At 38.7% G+C, this 23,577-nt stretch overlaps 1 protein-coding gene across 6 annotated transcripts in view; it reads right to left on the reverse strand.

Moving 5' to 3' along the window:
- Positions 1-23,577, reverse strand: part of rims1a (regulating synaptic membrane exocytosis 1a) — a 78,238-nt gene that overhangs the window by 17,618 nt on the left and 37,043 nt on the right. For 3 of the 6 annotated variants that reach the window (XM_084392091.1, XM_084392090.1, XM_084392092.1), the window contains exons 5-18: positions 15,189-15,490; positions 14,190-15,019; positions 10,647-10,687; positions 9,649-9,759; positions 9,374-9,473; positions 7,600-7,723; positions 6,489-6,535; positions 4,672-4,787; positions 4,453-4,583; positions 3,679-3,850; positions 3,441-3,594; positions 2,059-2,115; positions 779-962; positions 602-697 (exon numbers count right to left, since the gene is read on the reverse strand). In XM_084392091.1, the coding sequence (XP_084248217.1) occupies positions 602-697; positions 779-962; positions 2,059-2,115; positions 3,441-3,594; positions 3,679-3,850; positions 4,453-4,583; positions 4,672-4,787; positions 6,489-6,535; positions 7,600-7,723; positions 9,374-9,473; positions 9,649-9,759; positions 10,647-10,687; positions 14,190-15,019; positions 15,189-15,490 (2,465 nt within the window). Of the gene's footprint in view, positions 1-126; positions 190-601; positions 698-778; positions 963-2,058; positions 2,116-3,440; positions 3,595-3,678; positions 3,851-4,452; positions 4,584-4,671; positions 4,788-6,488; positions 6,536-7,599; positions 7,724-9,373; positions 9,474-9,648; positions 9,760-10,646; positions 10,688-14,189; positions 15,020-15,188; positions 15,491-23,577 lie in introns of all 6 variants that reach the window. The other 3 variants (XM_084392087.1, XM_084392088.1, XM_084392089.1) reach the window with 2 other exon arrangements.

Here is a 23,577-nt window from a genome sequence, read left to right on the forward strand (position 1 = left end):
TTCAAAATGAAAATGATATTACCAGTGCTTATGACACCAAAATAGTGATATTGATTCACATAGTAATCTGAATACAACAATACTATAATTCACAGATTGGTGGTTCGATTCTGGACTTTTCTTTACCTTTGGGTGTGCAGACACTCTGCGCTTCGACCCCGCATTGATCTGTGTATCAAGATGACCTCACTGCAATTACCATGGAGATGGATGACACAGGAAAATAAACAAAATAGACCAATAAAAAAAGCAAACATAAAGGAAAAAATGGGCACCAGTAAGTGATTTAGAAGAGGACCAGTAACAAAGTCTTTCTGCACGATCATCTCTGTCCATACAAACCCTTCAATGGTGCTCAATCCTTTCAAAAACAAACCTTCCGTGAATCATTCAATCACATGTGTTTTGGCTATAACCCACCTTCTGAAAATGGAGACCTTTGTAGATAAGCACAATTTCTCTTCCCAAAAACAAAATTTGAATGGCATTCCAGAAACAGTATTTTAATGGAAGAAAATGAAGGCATGTGGAAGTGATTTTTTTTAACACAGACTATGGCACACTTATACACACTTGCTTGGACGCACACGTTTCTATTTACCTGTCATCTACGTACTCTCTCTCTTGCACACGGGCACGGTCATGGTAGCGTGTTGGGGAACGGGATCGCCGGGTGTGCTGAACCTCATCCAGACTCCTTAGAGAGAAAGATGTGCCCCTTTTAATGCAGGTTGCAATTATTTGCTACATGATAAATCCTAAATAGGTAGGGACATACCTCTGTGCGGGGACGTTGGGAGGGCGGGACCGCCCCCTGCTTTCTTCGTCTCTGTGTGGAGACACGGACCGTGAGCGATACTGAGTTGGCCTCTGCTGATCAGGAACCTCTAAAGTCGTTGCTCGATCTCGATCTCGATCTCTGTCTCTGTCCCTTTCTCTTTCTCTTGATCGATTTTCTGTAGCTGTGATCATACACACATACACAAAAAAAATTTAAATAACATTTTTTAAAGCCTGTCTGGAAAATTCAGATGCACTGCTTATGCAGTCATTGGCTTTAACAAACCACATTCTCCATGTTAGAACCCATCCAAAAATAAAAGGATCAACATAATATGTTAGATCATATCTAACAAAACATGCCAGACAATTAAAATACCTTGTTCATTCTCCTTTTTCTTGACCAATGTGTGCTTTAGACAGTTGGAATCACCATTTGAGTTCTACATTATATTCAATTTATTTATTTTTCTATTTTTGGTTATTATATATTTTATATATTAATTAATATATTATATTTTTATTTTATGTTCTATTTTATTTATTTATTTTCTAATAAAACCGTTTAACATAACTATTATAAATATGATATATTATATTATAAAAAAAAAAATTTAAGTCGCAATGAATAATAAATTCAAAGGTGAGCATGATAAAAAAAAAAGAAGAAAAAGAAGAAGAAGAAAAAAAGAAAGATGATAACCACTGACCTAAGACATCCACTATTCTCACAATTGCACAAACATATGCCTAATGGTTTGGAGAATGTCAAGGTATCTCACAAAGGCAGTGTTCCACAAAACCGTGTCATTTTCTAACTTCTACCATGCAGAGGCAAAATCAAAGGTTGAGCACTACTGAGAGGAAGCAGTCCTCCTGTTCCCAAATTCTCCCTCATCACCTTCCCCATTGTGATCATGCATGTGTTATAGTGTGCGTTATACTGCAGGTCTACACTACTATACTACAGAGAAAAGTACTGGAGACAGAACACCCCGGAAAGTCAATGTCTATAAACACATTCTCCCAATATAGAAAAAGCACCACTTTTATGTTGTAAGCACTTTAGAGTAACAAATCAGTTATTTTATTAGTATGGGAAGAATGAAACATGCCAGATGTGTAATGTCGGTGATTGGTGCCTTGTCTCCAGCACAACAGCGGTGACTTCCAAAGGAAGGGAAGACCTGCTAGTGGATGCTTCTATCTTGGGATACTCTAATTCACAAAGCACAAAGAAGTGCCAAGGTGGCGAATGCCTTGGCCCCTCCCACCCACCTGTGGCGACTACACCAATAGCATCATCATAATCAGTTTCTGTAATACGCTGCGAGCCTGCACAGACAGATACAGATATACACAGGGATAGATGTACAGACAGACACGAGATAAAGACGTAAACGAATGCACACAAAGCACTGTTGGAATAAGCCATGGTTAGGAAAGCAAAGGTATACAGAAATAACCTAGCATACTAAAATATGTCCTGTGGACATACTGTACCCATGGGCCACACACTCCTACACACTAACTCACACGCAGCACGGTTCAAAAAACATAACATACAGACAAAACAGACAAAAAAGTGCAACACAAAGCCAAACATATTAATGAGACTGGATGAATTCCAGGACCTTGATCTAAAAGATATGTTGATGTTTAACTAATATTTGATGATTTCCCTTCACCTACTTACAGTATACTGCATTTCATTTTGTAAATTTGTAAATTATGATAATTTCCCTGGTTTGACATATCATCTTGGAAAGTAAAGGCAAACTTCATCTATTTTAATCGAACTGCCCACATACTCTTCAGCTTTCTGTAATTCTGTGAAACACTGAGGGGGCGAATTCACTAAACGATTGTGGCACTCAATTGAGCAGTATTTTAGTATTTCAGTATACTGTATACCACTCACAATTAAGCAGAATGTACACTACCGTTCAGTCCTGAAAAAAATGATCACAGTTCCCACAAAAATGTTAACTGTTTTCAACATTGATAATATTAATAAATGTTTCTTGAGCAGCAAATCATGATTGATTTTGAAGGATCATGTGACACTGAAGATTGCAGCAATGGCTGCTGAAAATTCAGCTTTGCTATCACAAGTATAAATTACATTTTAAAATATATTAAAATAGAAAATAATTATTTTAAAAAGTGACACAAAATGACTGGTTATTTTTGGTCAAATAAATGAGCATAAGATCTTTCCAAAACTTACAAAAATCTCATTGACCCCAAACCTTTGTATAATACTGTATACAAAGTGATGTAGCACAAGTCAATGTCATTTGTTTTTGGGCAAACACACCTGCTTTCTATGCAAATGATGCTAATTACAGGGGCCAGTCACCGTTGAATTATTACCATTCATGGAAAACCTGTGGTACAACTGTTTGTGCTCACTATAATTGATCAAATTTATGATCACATGATGGAGAAGTGTGTTATAATTGGGTACATATCCAGTTATCGGGTCCTAAAACTGCGCAGACGGTGCTGGCAAATAAACAGTGGCATCAATGGTTGCAAACAACTGAATTTATTCTAAGCAAATTCCTCCCTGTTAGAGAATAAGCACTTAAACACAAAGTGATTTACTATGTAAACACTTTCAGATCACACCCCCACCAGCGTGGCCTTCTACTTACGCTGCAGCTTTTTGGTGGGTGTTTCTGTTTGGCCGTGTCTACGGGGCAGGTATGGCGACGGGTGCGGCAGTGGGATGGAAGAGACGTCATGTGCCTGCAGCTTGTACCAGTGAGGCTTGTCATCCAGCAGGGCAGTCTCCAGCTCGATCAGGATCTAGGTTCAAAGAGAGTCAGGTGAAATACTGTGTTGTGAATTCATGTTGTGAATAAATGGACAATGACAATATATGCTTCGTACCTCTCCCAGAAAGTCACTCTCCTCCTCTTGTATTCTGGGTTGGTCCCATACTGTAATCTCCAGCATGTGCTCCCTGAAATCCCGGCGATGGACATGAGAGTACACAAACGTCTGGTTCCACTTGGGTTCCAGACTTTTCTTTACTGTTTTCGTTCTTCTCTTGCTCTTATCACTAAAGTAAAACAAATATATAGATAAAAAAATAAAATGAGAACATTAAAACTCAACTACTTGAGTCTCAACTGCTTGATGCACGTATCAACACTAATCAAAATCATAAATTCATATATTTTTTGGAAAATTGGTTATTTAGTGTTTGATTTACTCTACCATTCAAAAGTTTGGGGTCTGTAAAACTTTGTAACGTTTCTCTTATGCTCACCAAGGCAGCATTTATTTGATCAAATACACCTTTTTGAAAAACAGTAATACAGTAATATTGTAAAATATTATTGTAATTTAAAATTCGATTTGAATATATTTTAAAATGTGATTTATTCTATTGATGTCTAACCTAAATATGCTGATTTGCTGCTCAAGAAATATTTCTTATTATATTATTAATATAAACAGTTCTGCTGCTTAATATTTTTGCAGAAACCATAATACTAGATGAATAGAAAGTTACATTTAATGCAACCTTGCTAAATATACGTATTTTTAAAAATCTTACTGACCACAAACATTTGAACGGTAGTGAAGAGTCCCTAGTCGATACAATAACAAATTTCTTGATACCAAAATTGACACAATCTAATATACAACTATGAATACCTTCTATCGGGCAGGAAGTACATTTTGACATAGGGGTTTCTGGGTCGTCCATCCGATCTAGGCGCCAGGTCTATAGCCTGCAATACGTTCACTATCAGCTGATGGCCGACCTTGTCATACCACATTTTCACCTGCAAGACAAATACATACACAGCTAATAAGCTAAAACTCTAAGCACAACATGGTGAATTGCCCTTGTTTTCTTCAGTATTTACTGACCGACAGCTGTCCAGGCAGTAGCTGAGGGGCATCTCTAAGACCACTTGGGCTGGATGGGGACAGGACAGATATAGAGGGTCTTTCCATCTTCTGTGATTCGAAGGAACTTGAACCTGCTGCAGAGGGTCAAGGAAAAAACAAAAGCTGATAACATCACAATAATGTTTATATACAGTGAGGAAAATAAGTATTTGAACACCCTGCTATTTTGCAAGTTCTCCCACTTGGAAATCATGGAGGGGTCTGAAATTGTCATCGTAGGTGCATGTCCACTGTGAGAGACATAATCTAAAAAAAAAAATCCAGAAATCACAATATATGATTTTTTAACTATTTATTTGTATGATACAGCTGCAAATAAGTATTTGAACACCTGTCTATCAGCTAGAATTCTGACCCTCAAAGACCTGTTAGTCTGCCTTTAAAATGTCCACCTCCACTCCATTTATTATCCTAAATTAGATGCACCTGTTTGAGGTCGTTAGCTGCATAAAGACACCTGTCCACCCCATACAATCAGTAAGAATCCAACTACTAACATGGCCAAGACCAAAGAGCTGTCCAAAGACACTAGAGACAAAATTGTACACCTCCACAAGGCTGGAAAGGGCTACGGGGAAATTGCCAAGCAGCTTGGTGAAAAAAGGTCCACTGTTGGAGCAATCATTAGAAAATGGAAGAAGCTGTCAGTCTCCCTCGGACTGGGGCTCCATGCAAGATCTCACCTCGTCTCAATGATCCTAAGAAAGGTGAGAAATCAGCCCAGAACTACACGGGAGGAGCTGGTCAATGACCTGAAAAGAGCTGGGACCACCGTTTCCAAGGTTACTGTTGGTAATACACTAAGACGTCATGGTTTGAAATCATGCATGGCACGGAAGGTTCCCCTGCTTAACAGCACATGTCAAGGCCTGTCTTAAGTTTGCCAATGACCATTTGGATGATCATGGGAGAAAGTCATGTGGTCAGATGAGACCAAAATAGAACTTTTTGGTCATAATTCCACTAAACGTGTTTAGAGGAAGAAGAATGATGAGAACCATCCCAAGAACACCATCCCTACTGTGAAGCATGGGGGTGGTAGCATCATGCTTTGGGGGTGTTTTTCTGCACATGGGACAGGGCGACTGCACTGTATTAAGGAGAGGATGACCGGGGCCATGTATTGCGAGATTTTGGGGAACAACCTCCTTCCCTCAGTTAGAGCATTGAAGATGGGTCGAGGCTGGGTCTTAATAACCCGAAGCACACAGCCAGGATAACCAAGGAGTGGCTCTGTAAGAAGCATATCAAGGTTCTGGCGTGGCCTAGCCAGTCTCCAGACCTAAACCCAATAGAGAATCTTTGGAGGGAGCTCAAACTCTGTGTTTCTCAGCGACAGCCCAGAAACCTGACTGATCTAGAGAAGATCTGTGTGGAGGAGTGGGCCAAAATCCCTCCTGCAGTGTGTGCAAACCTGGTGAAAAACTACAGGAAACGTTTGACCTCTGTAATTGCAAACAAAGGCTACTGTACCAAATATTAACATTGATTTTCTCAGGTGTTCAAATACTTATTTGCAGCTGTATCACACAAATAAATAGTTAAAAAATCATACATTGTGATTTCTGGATTTTTTTTTTTAGATTATGTCTCTCACAGTGGACATGCACCTACGATGACAATTTCAGACCCCTCCATGATTTCTAAGTGGGAGAACTTGCAAAATAGCAGGGTGTTCGAATACTTATTTTCCTCACTGTATATATAAAATATATTTAAGAGATTTAAGAGTTCACATTTGATCAGATTATTGATTAATTTGATTCAGTACGTACTGGATTCTAATGGAGGATGTGATGTTTCTGGTATTCGTGGTATATCACTGAAAGAAAGAGATCACATATCCATACATTAGTTGTCAACATTAAAACAACACTACCGTTTAAATGTTTGGGTCAGTAAGATTTTTTTCACCAAGGCTGCATTTATTTGATTAAAATACAGTAAAAAAGATAAATAAATATTACAATTTAAAATTACTTTTTTTCTACTTAAATACATTTGAAAATGTAATTTATTTCTGTGATGGCAAAGCTGAATTTTCAGCAGATTTGGTGCCTAAGAAACGTTTTTTTTATTTCCTTACCAGTGTGGAAAACAACTGAGCTGCTAAATCATTTTTGTGTTATAATTTTCTTTATGATTAATTGAAAGTTCAAAAGGACAGAATTGTTTTTTAAACAGAAATTTTAATTTAGTGAATCCTTGCTACTTTTATTTAAAGTATTAATTTCTTTCAAAAATGTAATCTTACTGACCGTAAAGTGTGGCATTTATTTTAAAGCAATATAGTACAAACATGCATTTAAGGTTTGTTAAGTTTCAAATTATAAACCATTAACTGTTCAAAATATATTATTGACAAGTTTATTTCAGAAAAGCTCTAGCATCATTTGTTTAGAAGGCATTTTTAAGTGTGACATAAGTGTCCAAATACTCTGTGCACGGTGACATCTGGTTTCTAGTCAAACATCATCAGCCAGAGGTTATGTACAGAGGACAGAAAGGAGGTGTGTACAATACATCACGAGTTCATTCTTAGAGATTTAAAAATAAATAAATAAAAAGCTGACAGAAGCAAATGAGTAGGGAATTCAGAGATGTGCTTCTAAAATCATCTGTTAGACTTTGTTTTACTGGCTGCTTAGATTTATACACCCATTGCAAGAGTTTGGAGAGAAATCAAAGAATACATCTTTTTAAAGAGGTAGGAGGACAGAGCAGAGGAGAATGTAACGGTTCAAAGTGAAAACTAAACACAATACAGACTATTCAAACACTCTTATTTAGTGATTTGACTTTGTCCGGACTATAATAAAATTGGGTGCTTTGCCGTTTGTTACTCAAGAGTCAGATACCCAGTAAGGCATGTGATGGACGACTTACCCAATTGGCCTTGATACTATTAATTCAACTTTTGGTTCTGTTTGAGAATTCAAGATGATATTGTAAACTTCTTTCTTGGTTAATCCTGGTAATGATTTACCATTCCACTGAAGCACTTCATCACCTGCAAACAGCCAAAATGTATGTTGTCACATTAAATTCCTGTATACATCTGAGAACATCCACAGTTACATTCTTAAAATAGATTTTCAAAATATCTGAGGACTAAATACATTATTGAATTCAATTAAAATAAGGACTGTAAATGAAATGTGTTATTTTAGCACACGCCCCCTGACCCAGGGTCCTGCACGGGTCGTGTTTGGTAAACCCACACCGGCAGTACTTAATAGAACACCTCATTTAATTCCGTACCCGACCCGACCCGTTTGACAAAGACCGCAACCTGAACCGCACATCATGTGAACAATCTGCCCATACAGGCTATTTTGAACAAATGTGTATAAATAGGCTATACTGATGCTTAGAGGTCTCCATAAATTAAAATTACATATAGCCAAATATGAGCCATTATTGTCATATAATATCGGGGATATTTTAGCGGATTCACTCTGCATTTAAATGCAGTTGTCACTCCTGAAACTCTGCAGCCGTTGGTCCTCTAAGCAGCATGAAAAATAAAACTTTTATTCAAATTGTGAATAGATTATATACAGAAAGCACGCACTCCCTTAATGCACTCCCTTAATGACTGAAGCTGTCAATCACTTAAGTTGCACGCTGTAAATCGTGTTGTAATTAGAAACCTGACGGTCTTCAGACTACAGAGGTTGAACATATGACATATGACAACGTAAATATTATTCCACCCGTTACATCGAATATTAGCGGTTCACCCGTCGGGTACCCACCAGAGTGTAGGACTCTGCCCTGACCTGCTGGTAAAGTCAATTAAATCAGAAATTTTCAAACCATCAGAGCAATTTAAGCTTGTAATACAACCTCATTTTTTGAGAAAAGAATGCAGACAATATGGAAATAATATACTGACTTCTAAAGACACTTTCTGTCTATTTGCACTCATCTACAACAATAATTGAATGTCTTTGAATCATCTTCATTTGGGGGCTTTTCTTTGCAAATATTGATACCAGTGGTTCTCAACCTTTTTGACTCCAAGGACCCCCAGCCTTAGTTTTGTTTTAAAAACTTGTTTTATCTATGGGCACCCCTAGCTTCTGTACGTAAAGTAACTAAAAGAATTATAATTAAAAGTTAAATTTCAGGATTCTAGAAGTTTTACAGTAGGAGCTGAATGTTCTTCAGGTTTCCCACTCTTTTTAACCGATGAATTTACATGATTCTTCAGTCATTTGTGATTCACTGGATAAGTAAATTTTTATTTCTATTTTTAAAAATATTTGCACTCATGCTTGGCATATCTACAAATTATTATTTTTATATATATAAATTTATTTAATTTAATTTAATTAATTTATTTTATTTTATTTAATTTAATATATATGTATAATTTTTTTTTTATGTCAATGATGTTTTAAGATTTTATTACATTTATCTGACTTTTTAAGTCACAGTTTTAAAATTACATTTACGTTTAAATCTTATTTTAAATCATTTTAAGTCATCTTAAGGCCCTCTTAGAAGTTTTGAGAACCACTGATATACGCATGTAGGCTATGTGATTCATATGCTTAATGTTGTAATCGGTGTATGATGTAATATAATTGCATCGTTTACTCAATTGACGGCTCTAGTTCTTTAAGCTTCAAACTGAGAAAAGAGCTGGACTCACCGGCCCTTAGATGACCCACCACATCAGCTAGACTTCCTTTCTTGACTTTAGTGATGAAGGCCCCAAGTCTCCCAGTTTCTGTAATCTTCCCCCCGACCACCTGTACCGATACAAATCAATTAAAGATGGGTAAAGTCTACAGAGAATTGATAAATGTCGCAACATATATTGCAGATTTCTTTTTTGTACATGGTTCATGACATGTAGTTGTTGACTTCATTACAGTGAGGAGAGGAACACTAGTGTTTATACAGTATGTTTAGCTCTCGCCTCACCTTTAGTCCAAGCAGAGCCCCAGCCTCTTTTGGCATGGCTGTTCGCTTACTCAAAGTGATTCGGCCAATTAAATGATCACCTTCCTTGGAGGGCTGCCATGTAACCGGATGCTAAAGAGAACAAGGCAGAGATTAATCCCATCAGAGAAAGAACATATAAATTACACATAAATCTCACCTTCACACTCAATCGCATTCACACACAGACACAAGCAGGGTTATTATAGTTAACTAAAACTAAAACCAAAGGAAACATTTTCGTGACTTTAAATTAAATATGGATTAAAATAACATTTCTCATTTTAAGTTAAGTTTAACTTGGTGTACTAAAATAATTAATAAAAAAAACTATATAACATGTGTAAAACAAAATTACAAGAACACAACAAAATTACAAAAACTTTTCCTAAAATTAAAATGAAATGGAAAATATTAAATTTATATAACTATAACAGAATCTCAGCAACACTGGACAACGCATGAGTGTTATCAGTCACATTGTTAACATAAAATACAAAATTGCCCTAATTTACTTTTTTAATGCACCTTCCTGATTTAACTGGAAATTATTGCAAAAGAAAATGTTTTTCTAGATGTTTATTCAGAACTTAATTTTTTTGCTCATATCACATAAGACCGCACAGGCTAAATCATTTTTAACCAATAGCTAAATATCTATTTAGAAATTGTCTTGCAAAATTGTATTCGTATTGTTCAATTCTGGTGTTACTGTACATTTACATTTATGCATTCAGCAGATGCTTTTATCCAAAGCAACTTACATTGCATTTAAGCTTACACGCAATGCTTTAATTTGAGCTACTGTAACGTATGTAACAAATGCAACAAAACCCATCCAAATAATTTGCAATGGATAAAATCAAGCTCTTCGTTTTCTTCTTGATAAATATCGCATTCTGTAGGTAAAATGTTCTGTGAGCATCAATTCACGTTGACTAAATATACTGATTATAGCACAAGGTGGGAAAAAAACGTACATGCCATGCGGTGGGGTCCAGTGGACAGCACTCCCAGTCCCCTAAAACACACACACACACACACAAAAGTTCATCAAGTTTATACACATGTTGACTATGTGAGCTGCCACCTTACACTAGCCAGAGTCCATCTCTAAACCCGCTCTGTTTACGCTTATTGAATATTTGAGCCCCAGAGGGGCACTTGCAGCCAAGATCTCACATTAAAATATGTTCTGCATTGACCCACCAGCAGAGAAAGACTGAGAACTGGGATTAAAGTGGCCGCTGTGTTCGTGAATTTGTGTTTAAGAGCTACATTTAGTCCCCAGACAGAGGAAGCAATGATGACACGCAAAGCTGAATGCACTCTGCCACATGGACACAAACAAACACACAGGCACCAAGGGACAGTCTCAGCGCTTTCCGTGATGTTGGCCTTCTATTTACTGTTGGCATGTTATATGGATGAGTGCCATGCCATGTGCATACGGGTTTCTGGGCGGTTTTCCGGTTATTTTTTAGCACCTGGGGCATCTTGAACATGACGCACAGAGAGGGTGAGGAGTGCTGAAATTTTCTTCCAAAAAACAAAAATAGATTGTGCAAACTTGTAATTACTTTTAGTCTGCTGTTAAAATGTTTTAGTGTTTTAAATATTTAAAATATCTTAAAAGTAAAATAAAAGTGTAATGCACTCTTGGGTGGCTAATTGCTTTTGTATAAACCAATAGTCAATAAATAATGTGTGGTATTTGCTAAGGGAAGCATCACTTTTATTCTTGCTTATACTTTATCATATTTGAACAATGTTAGGATTTTGAACAAACTTTGAACTAAATTAAGTATTAAACTTTGGCACATAACTCAATTTACATGATTGATGCCTCAAAACCATGTGGTTAATTGAGAGGTATGCTATTGCTTTTCTTAGAGATATTACTGAGATTTTCACCATGCGAAAAATGAACCCCCCCAGATTTAAACAGATTTGCATTGAAACCTTTATTTAAATTTAGATTTGGGGATGGGCTCTTCTGACTGAAAAAAAAATCACCAAGCAACTACTAACACCTTAGCAACACACACGCACATTTATCTTAGATTTACATACTGTATACAGATATCGTTATTTTACTTTACATGTTCAACTACTTTGAACATGGTTAATCCGATCAGATTTTTTTAAACTATGCATTTTATAAAATATCTTCAGCTGAAGTATCTGATTAAAAAAGGTTCAGGGGTTAAAAACTTTAGACCTGGATAGATTACTTACAAGTATGTCAGGGAATCTTCATAGGTTACTTTTTTAAAGAAGGCTGCTTCTTCACTGTCTAACCCAGTTCTGAGCAGGGTTGTCCTATAAAAGTTACTCTAAATAAAAATGTTAAGCTCTGGAAAGCAGCAAAATTGAACTATCACTACTCCTGAAAAAGTATTAGTAACTAAAACATAACACACATTTTCAGCAAAAAGCAATGAACAACTTACAAAAGCAACATGTATAAATCAAAACCAAATGCCACAGGTCTGCATGCAGTAATATTAAGTAGATGTCTCGAGGTATAAATGTTTAATATTGCTTGTTGTACGGTGGATTGGTCCCCTGTGTGGGCTTTTATCTAAGCCTTGTACTGAAGTGTCTCCACTTCTCATTACTTCTCATTCACATGACCTACTTAGCGAATAAATATTTCATGAGTAAATACTTCCACATTGAAACATACTGTATGCATTGTTACACAACTATGCTACTCTGGATGATAGATGGGTGTTTACTCACCTATAGGCACTTCTGGTGTATTTAATTTAATTTATCCTCTAACAATGCCCAACACTAGACATACACACATCACAGAAAAATAAAAAATAAAAATTTCTGGAAATCATGAACATTTACTCCACAGTGTAATTTCCACCACATCTAAAACATGTATTGTGTTTAATAGCATTATATGACATTTGGACAAAAAAACATTTTGGAATTAAATTGGCCACCTGCTTTACCTTTATCATTTGATATAACATTTATGTTGCCGAAATACATAAATAATATTGTCAAATTATTATTTATTTTTAATCTTGATTGGATCTTTATTAAATGCAATTAATATTTTTGTATATTAAGACTGAAAGTCTACTGAAGGCCTGGCATAAGTGTAAAAGATAAAATATATAGATGAAATGCATATGAAAAATAAAAACAAATGATGAAGGCTTGGTGCGGGGGCAATTTTTTAAATTTAAATTATAAATCCATTCTTTGGCCTTTAACAACCAATATATCAGAGTTAAATAAAGTTCAACATAACAAAAGTACGAGGTGTCAACTTGAATTGTTCTATTCCTATTATTTAGGAGAAAGAGTTGATTCTCTTACCTGTTGTTTTTGTGAGATTGTTGAACCAGATGAAATGTTGTTCCACTGATAAGAGCGAGCTTATGTTCTGCTCAACCTCCTCTCAATCTCCTGTTATCCTATTTTTAGTCTCTCATTCCTTCTAACATAGTCTGTCTTTCCTATTCACCCCACAATGTTTACATTTCACCCCTGGCTTGCATTTTACACTGACCTTTTAAGTCTGTGTTTAGTCAGTTTGCCAGGCTAACAACACAGTGCCATGTGAATAAGCTTCAAACTTTACATTTACACTGTAAATACACTGTATAATACTGTTTTTGAAACTTGGATATGCAATTTATTAGTACATTCATGAGGTTTGTATGCACCCCAATACATCAAAAATAAAATAAAGAAATAAAAATAAACAGTTTTTTATATATATATATATATATATATATATATATATATATATATATAATATATTATTTTATTAATTATGTTATTATAGTATTATTTTACAATACACTACCATTTCAAAGTTTGGGGTCTGTCAATAATATTTTATTTAATAAAATTATTACTTTTATTCAGAAAGGATGCATTTAATCGCACAAAGTGACATTAAAGACAATTATAATAATTACAATGTTTAGAAAGATATCCATTTCAAACAACTACTGGTCTTTTGAACTTTCTGAAACAAAAAAAAGAATCCAGAAAACTATTAAGCAGCACAACTGTTTTCAAAAATGATAATACTAAGAAATATTTCTTGAGCACCAAATCAGCATATTAGAATGATTTCTGAAGCATTTAAATAATCTTACCAACCCCAAACTTTTGAACAGTACTGTATATTTAATGTCAAATTTTTTTTTAAAGAAATGTGTGTGATCTATAAAGTATATGTTCTCAACGGACCTCCTGCAGTACCTTTACGGATAATAATGGGTCAACAGACCCTTGGTTGAAAACCCTGGCGTTAGCACACAAAGGAAGTGAAGAGCCTGGCAGCTTTCAAAATAAGTCTTACAACCACTTGATAGTCATCGCTAATCCATTTGCTTGCATTTGTGCGCATTGCAAAAACTACCAAATTTATAAATTCAATCAAATATTACATTCATATTGATACTGGTTTCCTTTTCTGATTTATGGAGGAGCGTGTTTATGCAAACTCATAAAATGTATACAATTATAGAAAAGCAGGTATCCACCTGACAAACCTCTCTCGCTGACGCTCTCGATCTCCACATCTTCACAGCTGGTGTACTCCGGTGTTGAACCGCCCTCTTCCTCAGAGCTGCTGACGGACATCTGTCTCTTGTTGCCACCCCGTTTGCTCTTGTACGGGCGGGGCGGGGGTGGTCGTAGAGACTCCGATTGGTCAGAGCTGAGCGAATCGTTGCGCAACATGCTCTCTTTTTGACGTTTCGATTTGCGCAGTAGTGCAGCCGAGCCAGGGTCCAGGTGGCTCGGCTGCAACTTCCTGTCCCATTCCTGAGGCTCCCTAAATTCAGGGGGACCTGCGGGCATGGCAGGACCCACCCTGAACCCCGGAGCTGGCGGCTGCGGGGTGTGGTTCGTTTTAGCAGGAGGACCCTGCACAGCCGGTGCACCCTGCAAACCTGTACCCCCCGCGGTCCTCTCTGGAACGTAGGCCTGTTGCTGGCCCTCCAGCGAGGTCTGCCGCCCATCTGCCCATCTCCGTGCACCTCTGTTGTCCTGCACCATCTCCCCCGCTTCCCTCACCTTAGGATGCATACGTCCATCAGGCTCCGCAGGCCGGAGTTTTGCCGGATGATGTGGAGCATTTGGGTCAGTCCTGCACTGTTCCCTGGGTGGTTTCTGCTCCCCCTCAGTCCTCCTAGTTTCAGGACTGTCGTGCTCCTGAGAGCGAGTCTTCATCAGTCTTCGACTTTCTCTCCGATTTTCTCCGGACACTCGTTCTTCGGAACCCTGGGAGTGGATTTTGGATAGCCCTCGCCGCCTCTCTCCTCTTGGCCCCGACTTGCCATTCTGATCAGAGGCTGCTGGTGGCTTTTTTCTAGAGGTCAAATAATCACACAGCATCAGAGATTCAGACAGTTGCACACCTTACAGTATATTAAGCAGGCACAATATGATAAGTGTCAAGTAGAATGTCATATATTAATAAAATTATATACATACTGGGATATTCTAGATGTTGTATTGAGAGAGAGGTTGAAGTGTACCTATCTTGTGGAGGCTCACTGCGTGAGCGCGATGACGGCGTGTCGGCTGACCCTGTAGAGGGACCTTTTCTGGGGTCGTTTGGGGCAGGTGACTGGGTGTCACGGGCAGTAGAAACGGAGGAGTCGAGAGGGTTCTGAGACCTAGAGCGCATCTTCTTCTCTCCAACGGGGTCTCCACACATGGCTGGTTCACTCACTGCAGACCCCAGCTCTCCAGGTTTGGGCCCATGGCTGGGAAACCATTCTCCTGATTTAGTGAGTATATCCTGTTGCTTTCGGCACTGGTTACATACCCACATTACCTGGGGTAGAAGAAATATCACATTTCAAATGCTGTGTGAGGGTGGTTGGCAACAAATTAATCAACCTACTGTACAAGTGGCTTATTAATTTATTCATTTATTTATTTTAATCTGGGATACGAGAAAGTGTTTTGACATGGAAAACATTTGCACACTTCACCTGTGTGTAAAATATAATACTAGGGATGGCACATTCATGCAAATCATGATTCTCGGTCAATGACATCAATTATGTCCATGATAAAGAAAAGGACAAATCTTTAAAAAAAAAACAGGTTGGCTTCATATGGTTTCTAAAAAACAACACTTCAAATACATTGAAAGCCATTATCACCTTTTTTTGGCACTGGTAACATTAAACAGAACAGTTCCCAACTTTCTCCTCAAGCTTCTCCAAAAGCATTCTAGGGAGGAGAGGGGGTGACTCCCCCATCACCATGCACCAAATGCCATGTGGCGCAGAGGACACTTTGAATGCACAATACACATAGGAATAGACATTGGCTATATTCAACCCATAATCATACTATATTAGCCTAATTACGATTCTTCAGTTATGTTAGGGTAACTTCAAATGCTTGTTTTCAGATTTGTGAATGTATCACGGCTTTAATGTTGTCCCAAACCAGGCAGGTATGAAACCAGGCATCCCCTCTCCTCATGCCTTAATTAATGGTGTATAGTATGTTTCCATTAATTGCATCATACTATTTTCACCATACTTTAGTGTAAAACTGCACAAATTCTCCAGACCGACATAAACATAAAAAAAGTAACTTTCTCCCGCTCAAAACTCGCACCTCTGATTGGCCACTTCACCAAAGATGGGTGTGACTAGCAGGGCCTGCTCATTCTCTTGTGAGATGGACACTCTGACTTTTTTTTGGAAACTTACTTTCAAGTTAACTTAGTTCAAACTTCTCTGGAAGAATTCAACGAACGCTTCAGCTCACTCCTAATGAAGAATATCCGTATTTTCCAAGAATAAGGACCCTTGTACAGCACCAAAGCCAATACAAGTAATCATTTTATCAACTTTTTAGATGTGTCTCTAAGCTTTAATCCCTTTTAAGAAGGTGATTTTGATTATCTTATGGCTCTCATTAGGTTGTGGTTAACTGATTGTAAATCTTACCATTCTTTGCTCTTCTTCTCTCTCTCTTTTTCTTTACTTTTCTTTATCCTGAATATATACTTAGCTTAGTTTAATTGTATGTACCCGTAGTTTCATTTATTAAACCCATTAAATCCATGCTTGATTGTCTCTGTATTTGAGGCTCACAAATCAAAGTCACTTAAACATTTGATCTTGCCACATGCTTTTGTACTGTTAAGTATTAATAGAATAAGAAAGTTATCCTTCTTGGCCAGGAGAATAATCTTTTTATAATAGTTGACAGAAGATTGTCGGACAGCTCTGATTGTCGGTTCAGTGGATGAACAGATCAGTAAATTTAAAATTAATTTTGCTACAGTTAATAATAATGTTTATTTTATATAGTGCCTTTCAGAAAACTCAAGGTCGCTTTACAATTAAGTACAAATAAACATGAAATAGAAACATGACATAGAAAATGATACAAATAAACTGAGAAGGGTAACATAATAGAAAGAGATACATATAGAAATCAGAACATAGAGTCAGGGGTCAGGGAAACAAGTGACAAAAACATATGTTTTAATGTGGGTTTTGAAGTCAAGTAGTGATGAAAGGTCGCGGATATGTTAGGGAATAGAATTCCAGAGAGTTGGGACAGCGGTACAAAATGCCTTTCCACCAAACGATGATAGTTTGTGCCGTGGGAACATCAACAGACCGGTATCGGAAGATCTAAGTCTGCGTACAGGGGAGTAGGTATGGATGAGATCAGAAATATAGTTGGGGGAAAGACCATGGAGTTAGACCAAGACCAGTTAATTCTGAAAGCTGATCTACATATTTATAATCAGTTTAATTGTTAGCTGAGTTAACTAATGTAGTTAAATAATGTTAACAAATGGGCCCCCGTTTTAAATAACCCCATAAATAAATTACTGTACATGTAACCGTAAGTTCCCATAAAACATGTCTTCACTGACAGAGTTACAGATGAAAGCCTGTACGTTGCCAAAGTTGTCAGTTAACTGTTCTTAATCACGTAAAGACCAAAAATAAAAGCTGAGGCGTTAAAAAAGAGCTAATCTGGCAGAGACTGAAACCCTGCGCTACGTGACTCAGGTCTGACAGACAAAACGGCAGCTCGCTATAAGGAATAATGTAGGCAGGAGGAGGTGTGAACTGAAAAAAAAATGAGACAGAAAGGAAACTGTTGTGCTAGCAGGGATAAATGTAAAGACAAACAATGCATATAAGGTACTAATGTTAGCTGACAGAAGGTGGGTGTTGTTGAAACAAGAGGTTGAAACTTGAAATTGCGTGGACCGTGGGACGTAATCACATGCCCACAGAGCAAAGGCATTGACCGTGGTCACTGTGGGAAGATTCGCAGGAACTGTGAGGAAAAGCATGGAGGGTCGGGCCGTGCTACACGCAAACATTAGCAGCGCTATCCATCACCCTCCTCCACACACATAAAACCAGCCTGCTGATTCCTTTAGCAGGAGGATCAGGAGCGAGGAACACAAAAGATCTTGGCACATTCCAAATTTTTTCTCCCTTTTTCCACTTCCCTCCTCCAGATTGCTTTTGATTAAAAGCTTGGGAGGTTGAGCGAGAGAGTTAGCGAGGGAGAGACACGCATCAACACATCTATATTTATCCAGGCAGCCGCCCAGCACCATTGGGGATATGTTAAAAAATTCCCCAGCTCACTGCATAACTTTACTCAGTGAAAACTGCCATTGATCCTGCGGATGCAAGGCCAAACAAGTGATCTTACACAGCTCAAACACACACACAGAGAGACGCAAACATATACACGCACAAGCTTACGCGCACACACACACAGCCTTCTGCTGTTAATGTCCTTGCCAGACAAACACGCTCTGCGGTTATAGTCGGAAAACGAAATGTTCAAATGTGCCACCTGCTACCAGAACTCCTGTCCTAGTTTCCGTTTCTTTCTTCTTTTACTTTGTCACTCAACTAACTTATTTAATAAATCTAAACTCAAAATCAAAATGCACATGATTTTGCTGTACTGGAACCATAAACTAAACAAATCAACACTATTTTTTTAACATTTTAATAGCATTATTAGCATACAAAAATTTAAAAAAGTGAAAAGTAACATTCACACACAGTAATCAGACACCATCTCCACATCTATGACAGAACGGGGGTGATAAAGCCCTCATCTCATGTAATTCAAACGCTCAATCATCTTTATTGAGACATATCATCACTCTGTAAAAGTCAGACATTAAAGGGATACTCCACTTTTTTCGGAAATATGCTCATTTTACAACTTCCCCAGAGTTAAACAGATTAGTTTTACCGTTTTAGAATCCATTCAGCCGAAGTCCGGGTCTGACGGTACCACTTTTAGCATAGCTTAGCATAGATCATTGATTCAGACGAGTCCAGTAGCATTTCTTTCAAAATGACCAAAGAGTTTCAATATTTTTCCTATTTAAAACTTGACTCTTCTGTAGTTAAACCGTGTACTAAGATCGACGGAAAATGAAAAGTTGCGATTTTCTAAGCCTATATGGCTAGGAACTACTCTCATTCCGGCGTAATAATCAAGGAACTGTGCGGCCGTACCATGGGTGCAGCAGGCGTAATGATATGACGCAGCGCCTGAAAATAGGTCTAATAGGTTAGACAAACTTAGTCCCGGTCACGTTGGAAGAAGTTACAGAGCTGGGGACTATTTTTAGGCGCTGCGTCATATCACTACGCCTGCTGCACCCATGGTACGGCCGCACAGTTCCTTGATTATTACGCCGGAATGAGAGTAGTTCCTAGCCATATAGGCTTAGAAAATCGCAACTTTTCATTTTCCGTCGATCTTAGTACACGGTTTAACTACAGAAGAGTCAAGTTTTAAATAGGAAAAATATTGAAACTCTTTGGTCATTTTGAAAGAAATGCTACTGGACTCGTCTGAATCAATGATCTATGCTAAGCTATGCTAAAAGTGGTACCGTCAGACCCGGAGTTCGGCTGAATGGATTCTAAAACGGTAAAACTCATCTGTTTAACTCTGGGGGAGTTGTAAAATGAGCATATTTCCGAAAAAAGTGGAGTATCCCTTTAAAGGCACACTATGCAGTTTCCGTTTTTCTCAAACAGCGACCCCTAGAGTCGCTGTGGAGTACTTGTATTTAACGTTACTGTCGTAAATACCACTCACGCAGAGCCTTCTCTGCACTCTTCCGACCGCGCTTTCTTCGTCGACTCAGCCATGATTCACGTCTGAAATGCGTGCAAGTGTCTTCCATAGAGACTGCTTCATATGTTGTTGATGTAAGTGACGTCGTGCCGTAAAGCAAGTCGTGATTCTCTCGAGATCTGGTGGAGCGTCACCTATCAAACTTGCATTACAAACTACATTTCCCATAACTCACTGCCTGGACTCTTCATCCATTATCACATTCACCTGTGTCTCATTATCTTGTTTAGCTCACCCCATATAAGCCTGGTTTTCTCATTCATTATCTGTGAAGTCTTGTTTAGTGTTACACTGCAATTCCGAGCATTCTTCCTGGGTTCATGTCTCTTGGTTTTTGGATTTCTTGCCTGTTCTGTGGATTACTCTTTTGCCCGTGTTCCCTGCCTTGTGTTTGTTTGTTTGTATGGACTGCCTGTGTTTGACCTTGCCTATACTTTGGATTACATCTCTGGATTACCCTGTTCAATAAATACTGCATTTGGATCCTCAACCTTCGTGTCTTAGAGCAGTTTGGGACACTACTATTTTAATTTGAAAAACTAAAAACACACATGCATGACACAATGTAGGCATGGTGGGAGTGGTGTTGGTAAAGAGATGGCATGGTGTGTACAGGGCAGAGAGTGGCAAGAGGGGCAGCACTCTTACAATGAAAAAGCATTATGTTGTGATTGAACAGTGCTGGCTGAGCTCCAAACTAATCTAAAGTAAATCAGCAGCAGAATCCCCAGCTGTCAGGCACAGACCCGACCCTCCTCACACGGATTACAACAATCAAATACCAGCCACCTCTCCTCCAACACTGTACAGAGAGTGTGAGAGAGAGAGACACTTGCTCTCAGATCACTTATAGACAAGACAGGAGGAGGCAGCCATTTTAATCAAGACAAACTGCGTTCAGATTGTGTTCCGGTGTACAGACAATAAAAATGTAATACTGTAATGCACAGCTTTACAATTTTATAGAATGTGTTAATTCAGCAATTGCTTTGTAATTCAACAAACTGAGCTTTCCCAAGAAATTTTTACTTGCAAGAACTGTAAAAGCACAAGACAGTTGTGACAGTCGGTGCTGCATTACAGTGGAAGGTTCAATCCCTGGGAAGGGTGACCCGTTAAAATTGAAGCTAGATATTAAATGGGTCACAAGGAATAATTTTCTTCTGAATCTTTTAAGATGAAAGACTATAGGTTTGTCAAAAGTACAGGTACAAAGTCTATATTTAAATTTTTTAAACGTAACATTACCAGTTTTGCTGCAGTACCGGTAGTACAGTGTACTGAGTCAATCCAGTACCCGCTGATAGGCGCTGCTTTCAAACGCTCCCGTATGTATTTGTGTAAGGCCTCTGTGAAGAGCATCAAAGGTTCAAATGTTTTTGTAGCGTTGAGCATTGAAGCCAATCAAAAACATGTTTGAAGAGAGTGTGTCATGTTGCTAAATACACACTGAAAAGTTTTGGGATTAACAACTACTAAAATGAGTGATTGAATCTGAAACTGCGATGTTTGACAATGGACAAAAAAAAAGGCAAAATAGACCTGTGCATTAAGTCTTAAAGTGTAAGTGAAATAGACCTGCCTCTTGTTCTGTAATGATTAATGTTATTGATTTTTCTTTTTTCACAGACTTTTCATTAGATTTTTTTTAATGCAATGTTTATTTAACTGAATAAACTTAATTTATGTAATATATTTTCAAATAGCTCAATTTAAAGAAAAAACAAACAAAATAATTACAAAAGCTTTTGCTATGGTACTGAAATTGGTACAGAGAACCGTGAAATTTGACTGGTATTGGTACCAGCGACTTCTTGACACGACACTCACCAAACAGTGAATACACAAACAAAGCTAAGCAAGAGACAATGGTAACATGAGAGTAAGATATACACAAAGACTAATGACTTAACAAGACACACCTGAAAACAATGAACCAATAAGAACGTTACAAATGAGACTAGGGAAGCACATGACACGATCACATGAGGACAAGGGAATCACATGACAAACAGGAACCCATCCCTGCGTCCCAATGTACATACCATCCACCCTAAATAGTATTGAAAATTACTGTCACATACTATTTAGGATGCATAGTATGCACATTGGGACACAGGCCATGACTGTGTCTAAACTTCAAAATAAAAGACATGAACATGAAACAAAACGTCTCGGTTATGTATGTAACCCTCGTTCCCTGAAGGAGGAAACGGAGACGTAGTCGGACGTACCGTACTGATTGGGATCCCTATTGAGAGACCAATCTACTTTGAGTGTAATAAAACGAGCCAATGCACATTGGCATGCAATAATTGCATCAGCTGCTCTGCCACGCAGCGCGAGAATTTAATGAGCAGCAGGTGCGTTGCATCTTTGTTTTTCCACTGAGGAGCCGAGCGGAGCCCGGAGTCAGCGGTGGTCCAGCAATATGGCGACGGGACTATGTCTCCGTTCCCTCCTTCAGGGAACGAGGGTTACATACGTAATTTAATTCAAACCGAAAACAAGTATTCTCTGTTTAAAATGTAGATGCCACAATTTATAAAACTGAAATAGTATGTTGCAAATAAAAAATTAAGTGCATTAAGTAAACATTCATAAAACTGAAATAGTCTGTATGCTTAATATTCAACAATATCATTGATCTGCCTGGTATTTTCCGCCATGCTCACTCCCGCTTATCTCTGAGACATTGCCCGTGTGACGTACGACAGGCAACGTAGACAGCGAGTCAGCAATCTACTGAAACTGAGGAGGTCGTTTAACACACTCATGAAATGCTAACGTCATTTTAAATCCGTTTAAAACATGATTTAAAAAAAAGTAAAATATCGATACTAGAGGTTGGAGTATCAATACATGATTGTGAAGAGAAATATCGCGATAGTTAGCTGTATCGATATTTTTGCACAGCCCTAACGGAGGAGCCAGCTGGACAGACTGGGAAGCGCTTTCCAGGCTTCCAGAAACTGAGCTGGGGGGACTCGGAAGGCCTGGGGGTGGCCCGAAGTTGGCCCGAAGTGTGCGGTGCAACACTTACCTGTCTCCACAGGTCAGCAGGGGGTGCGTGAGAAGGCGTAGTCGGTCCTCGAACCACACCTGGCTGCCGGCTGGTGATACAAGAGGGGGCTGAGGGTGGTAAGGCTTTGCAGGGTCGCACACTGCCAGTCTGGCCCTCTTGGGACCCAGAGATAGAGAAGCTGCTCTTACTGAGAATTTGGGTACCGCTGGCTGAGACGCCAGTGGCGGAACAGAATAGATTCAACAAAGGTTTCTCTGCCCGGCCCTACTCCGGGGAAGAGCAGCTGACTCTGGGTCACTCGTTTCAGGGCTGGTGAGACGGGTGGCGCCATCTTCCGGCGAAGGCTCAACGTCACAGTAGAGCTGGCTGTGGCGGAGTTTTTTTGGGGGGGGGGGTTCCGCAGGGGACAGACACCCTTGGCGACGAATAGACTGAGGGGCAGCCCCCAAGTGACTCAGGTAGCACATCGGGGAAAGCTCTTGATTACCTCAGCCTGCTTCTGAACTGTGGAGAACCGCTGGGCACATTCTCCAACAGTGTCGCTGAAAAAGGCCACCTCGTCAGATGGGAGCATCGAGAAAGAAAACTTCGCCCCTCTGCAAGGTTTAGCCAGGGGCCGCTCCTGGACCACCAGGGTGGACACCGTCTGGCTGAGGGCCAGCGTTGTGACTTTAATCATGGTTAGTCACCATGCGCAGCTCAACCCCGACTCAGAACTACCCTCG

The sequence above is a fragment of the Rutilus rutilus genome, assembly GCF_951802725.1.
Source record: "Rutilus rutilus genome assembly, chromosome: 20".
NCBI classification, from domain to species: domain Eukaryota; kingdom Metazoa; phylum Chordata; class Actinopteri; order Cypriniformes; family Leuciscidae; genus Rutilus; species Rutilus rutilus.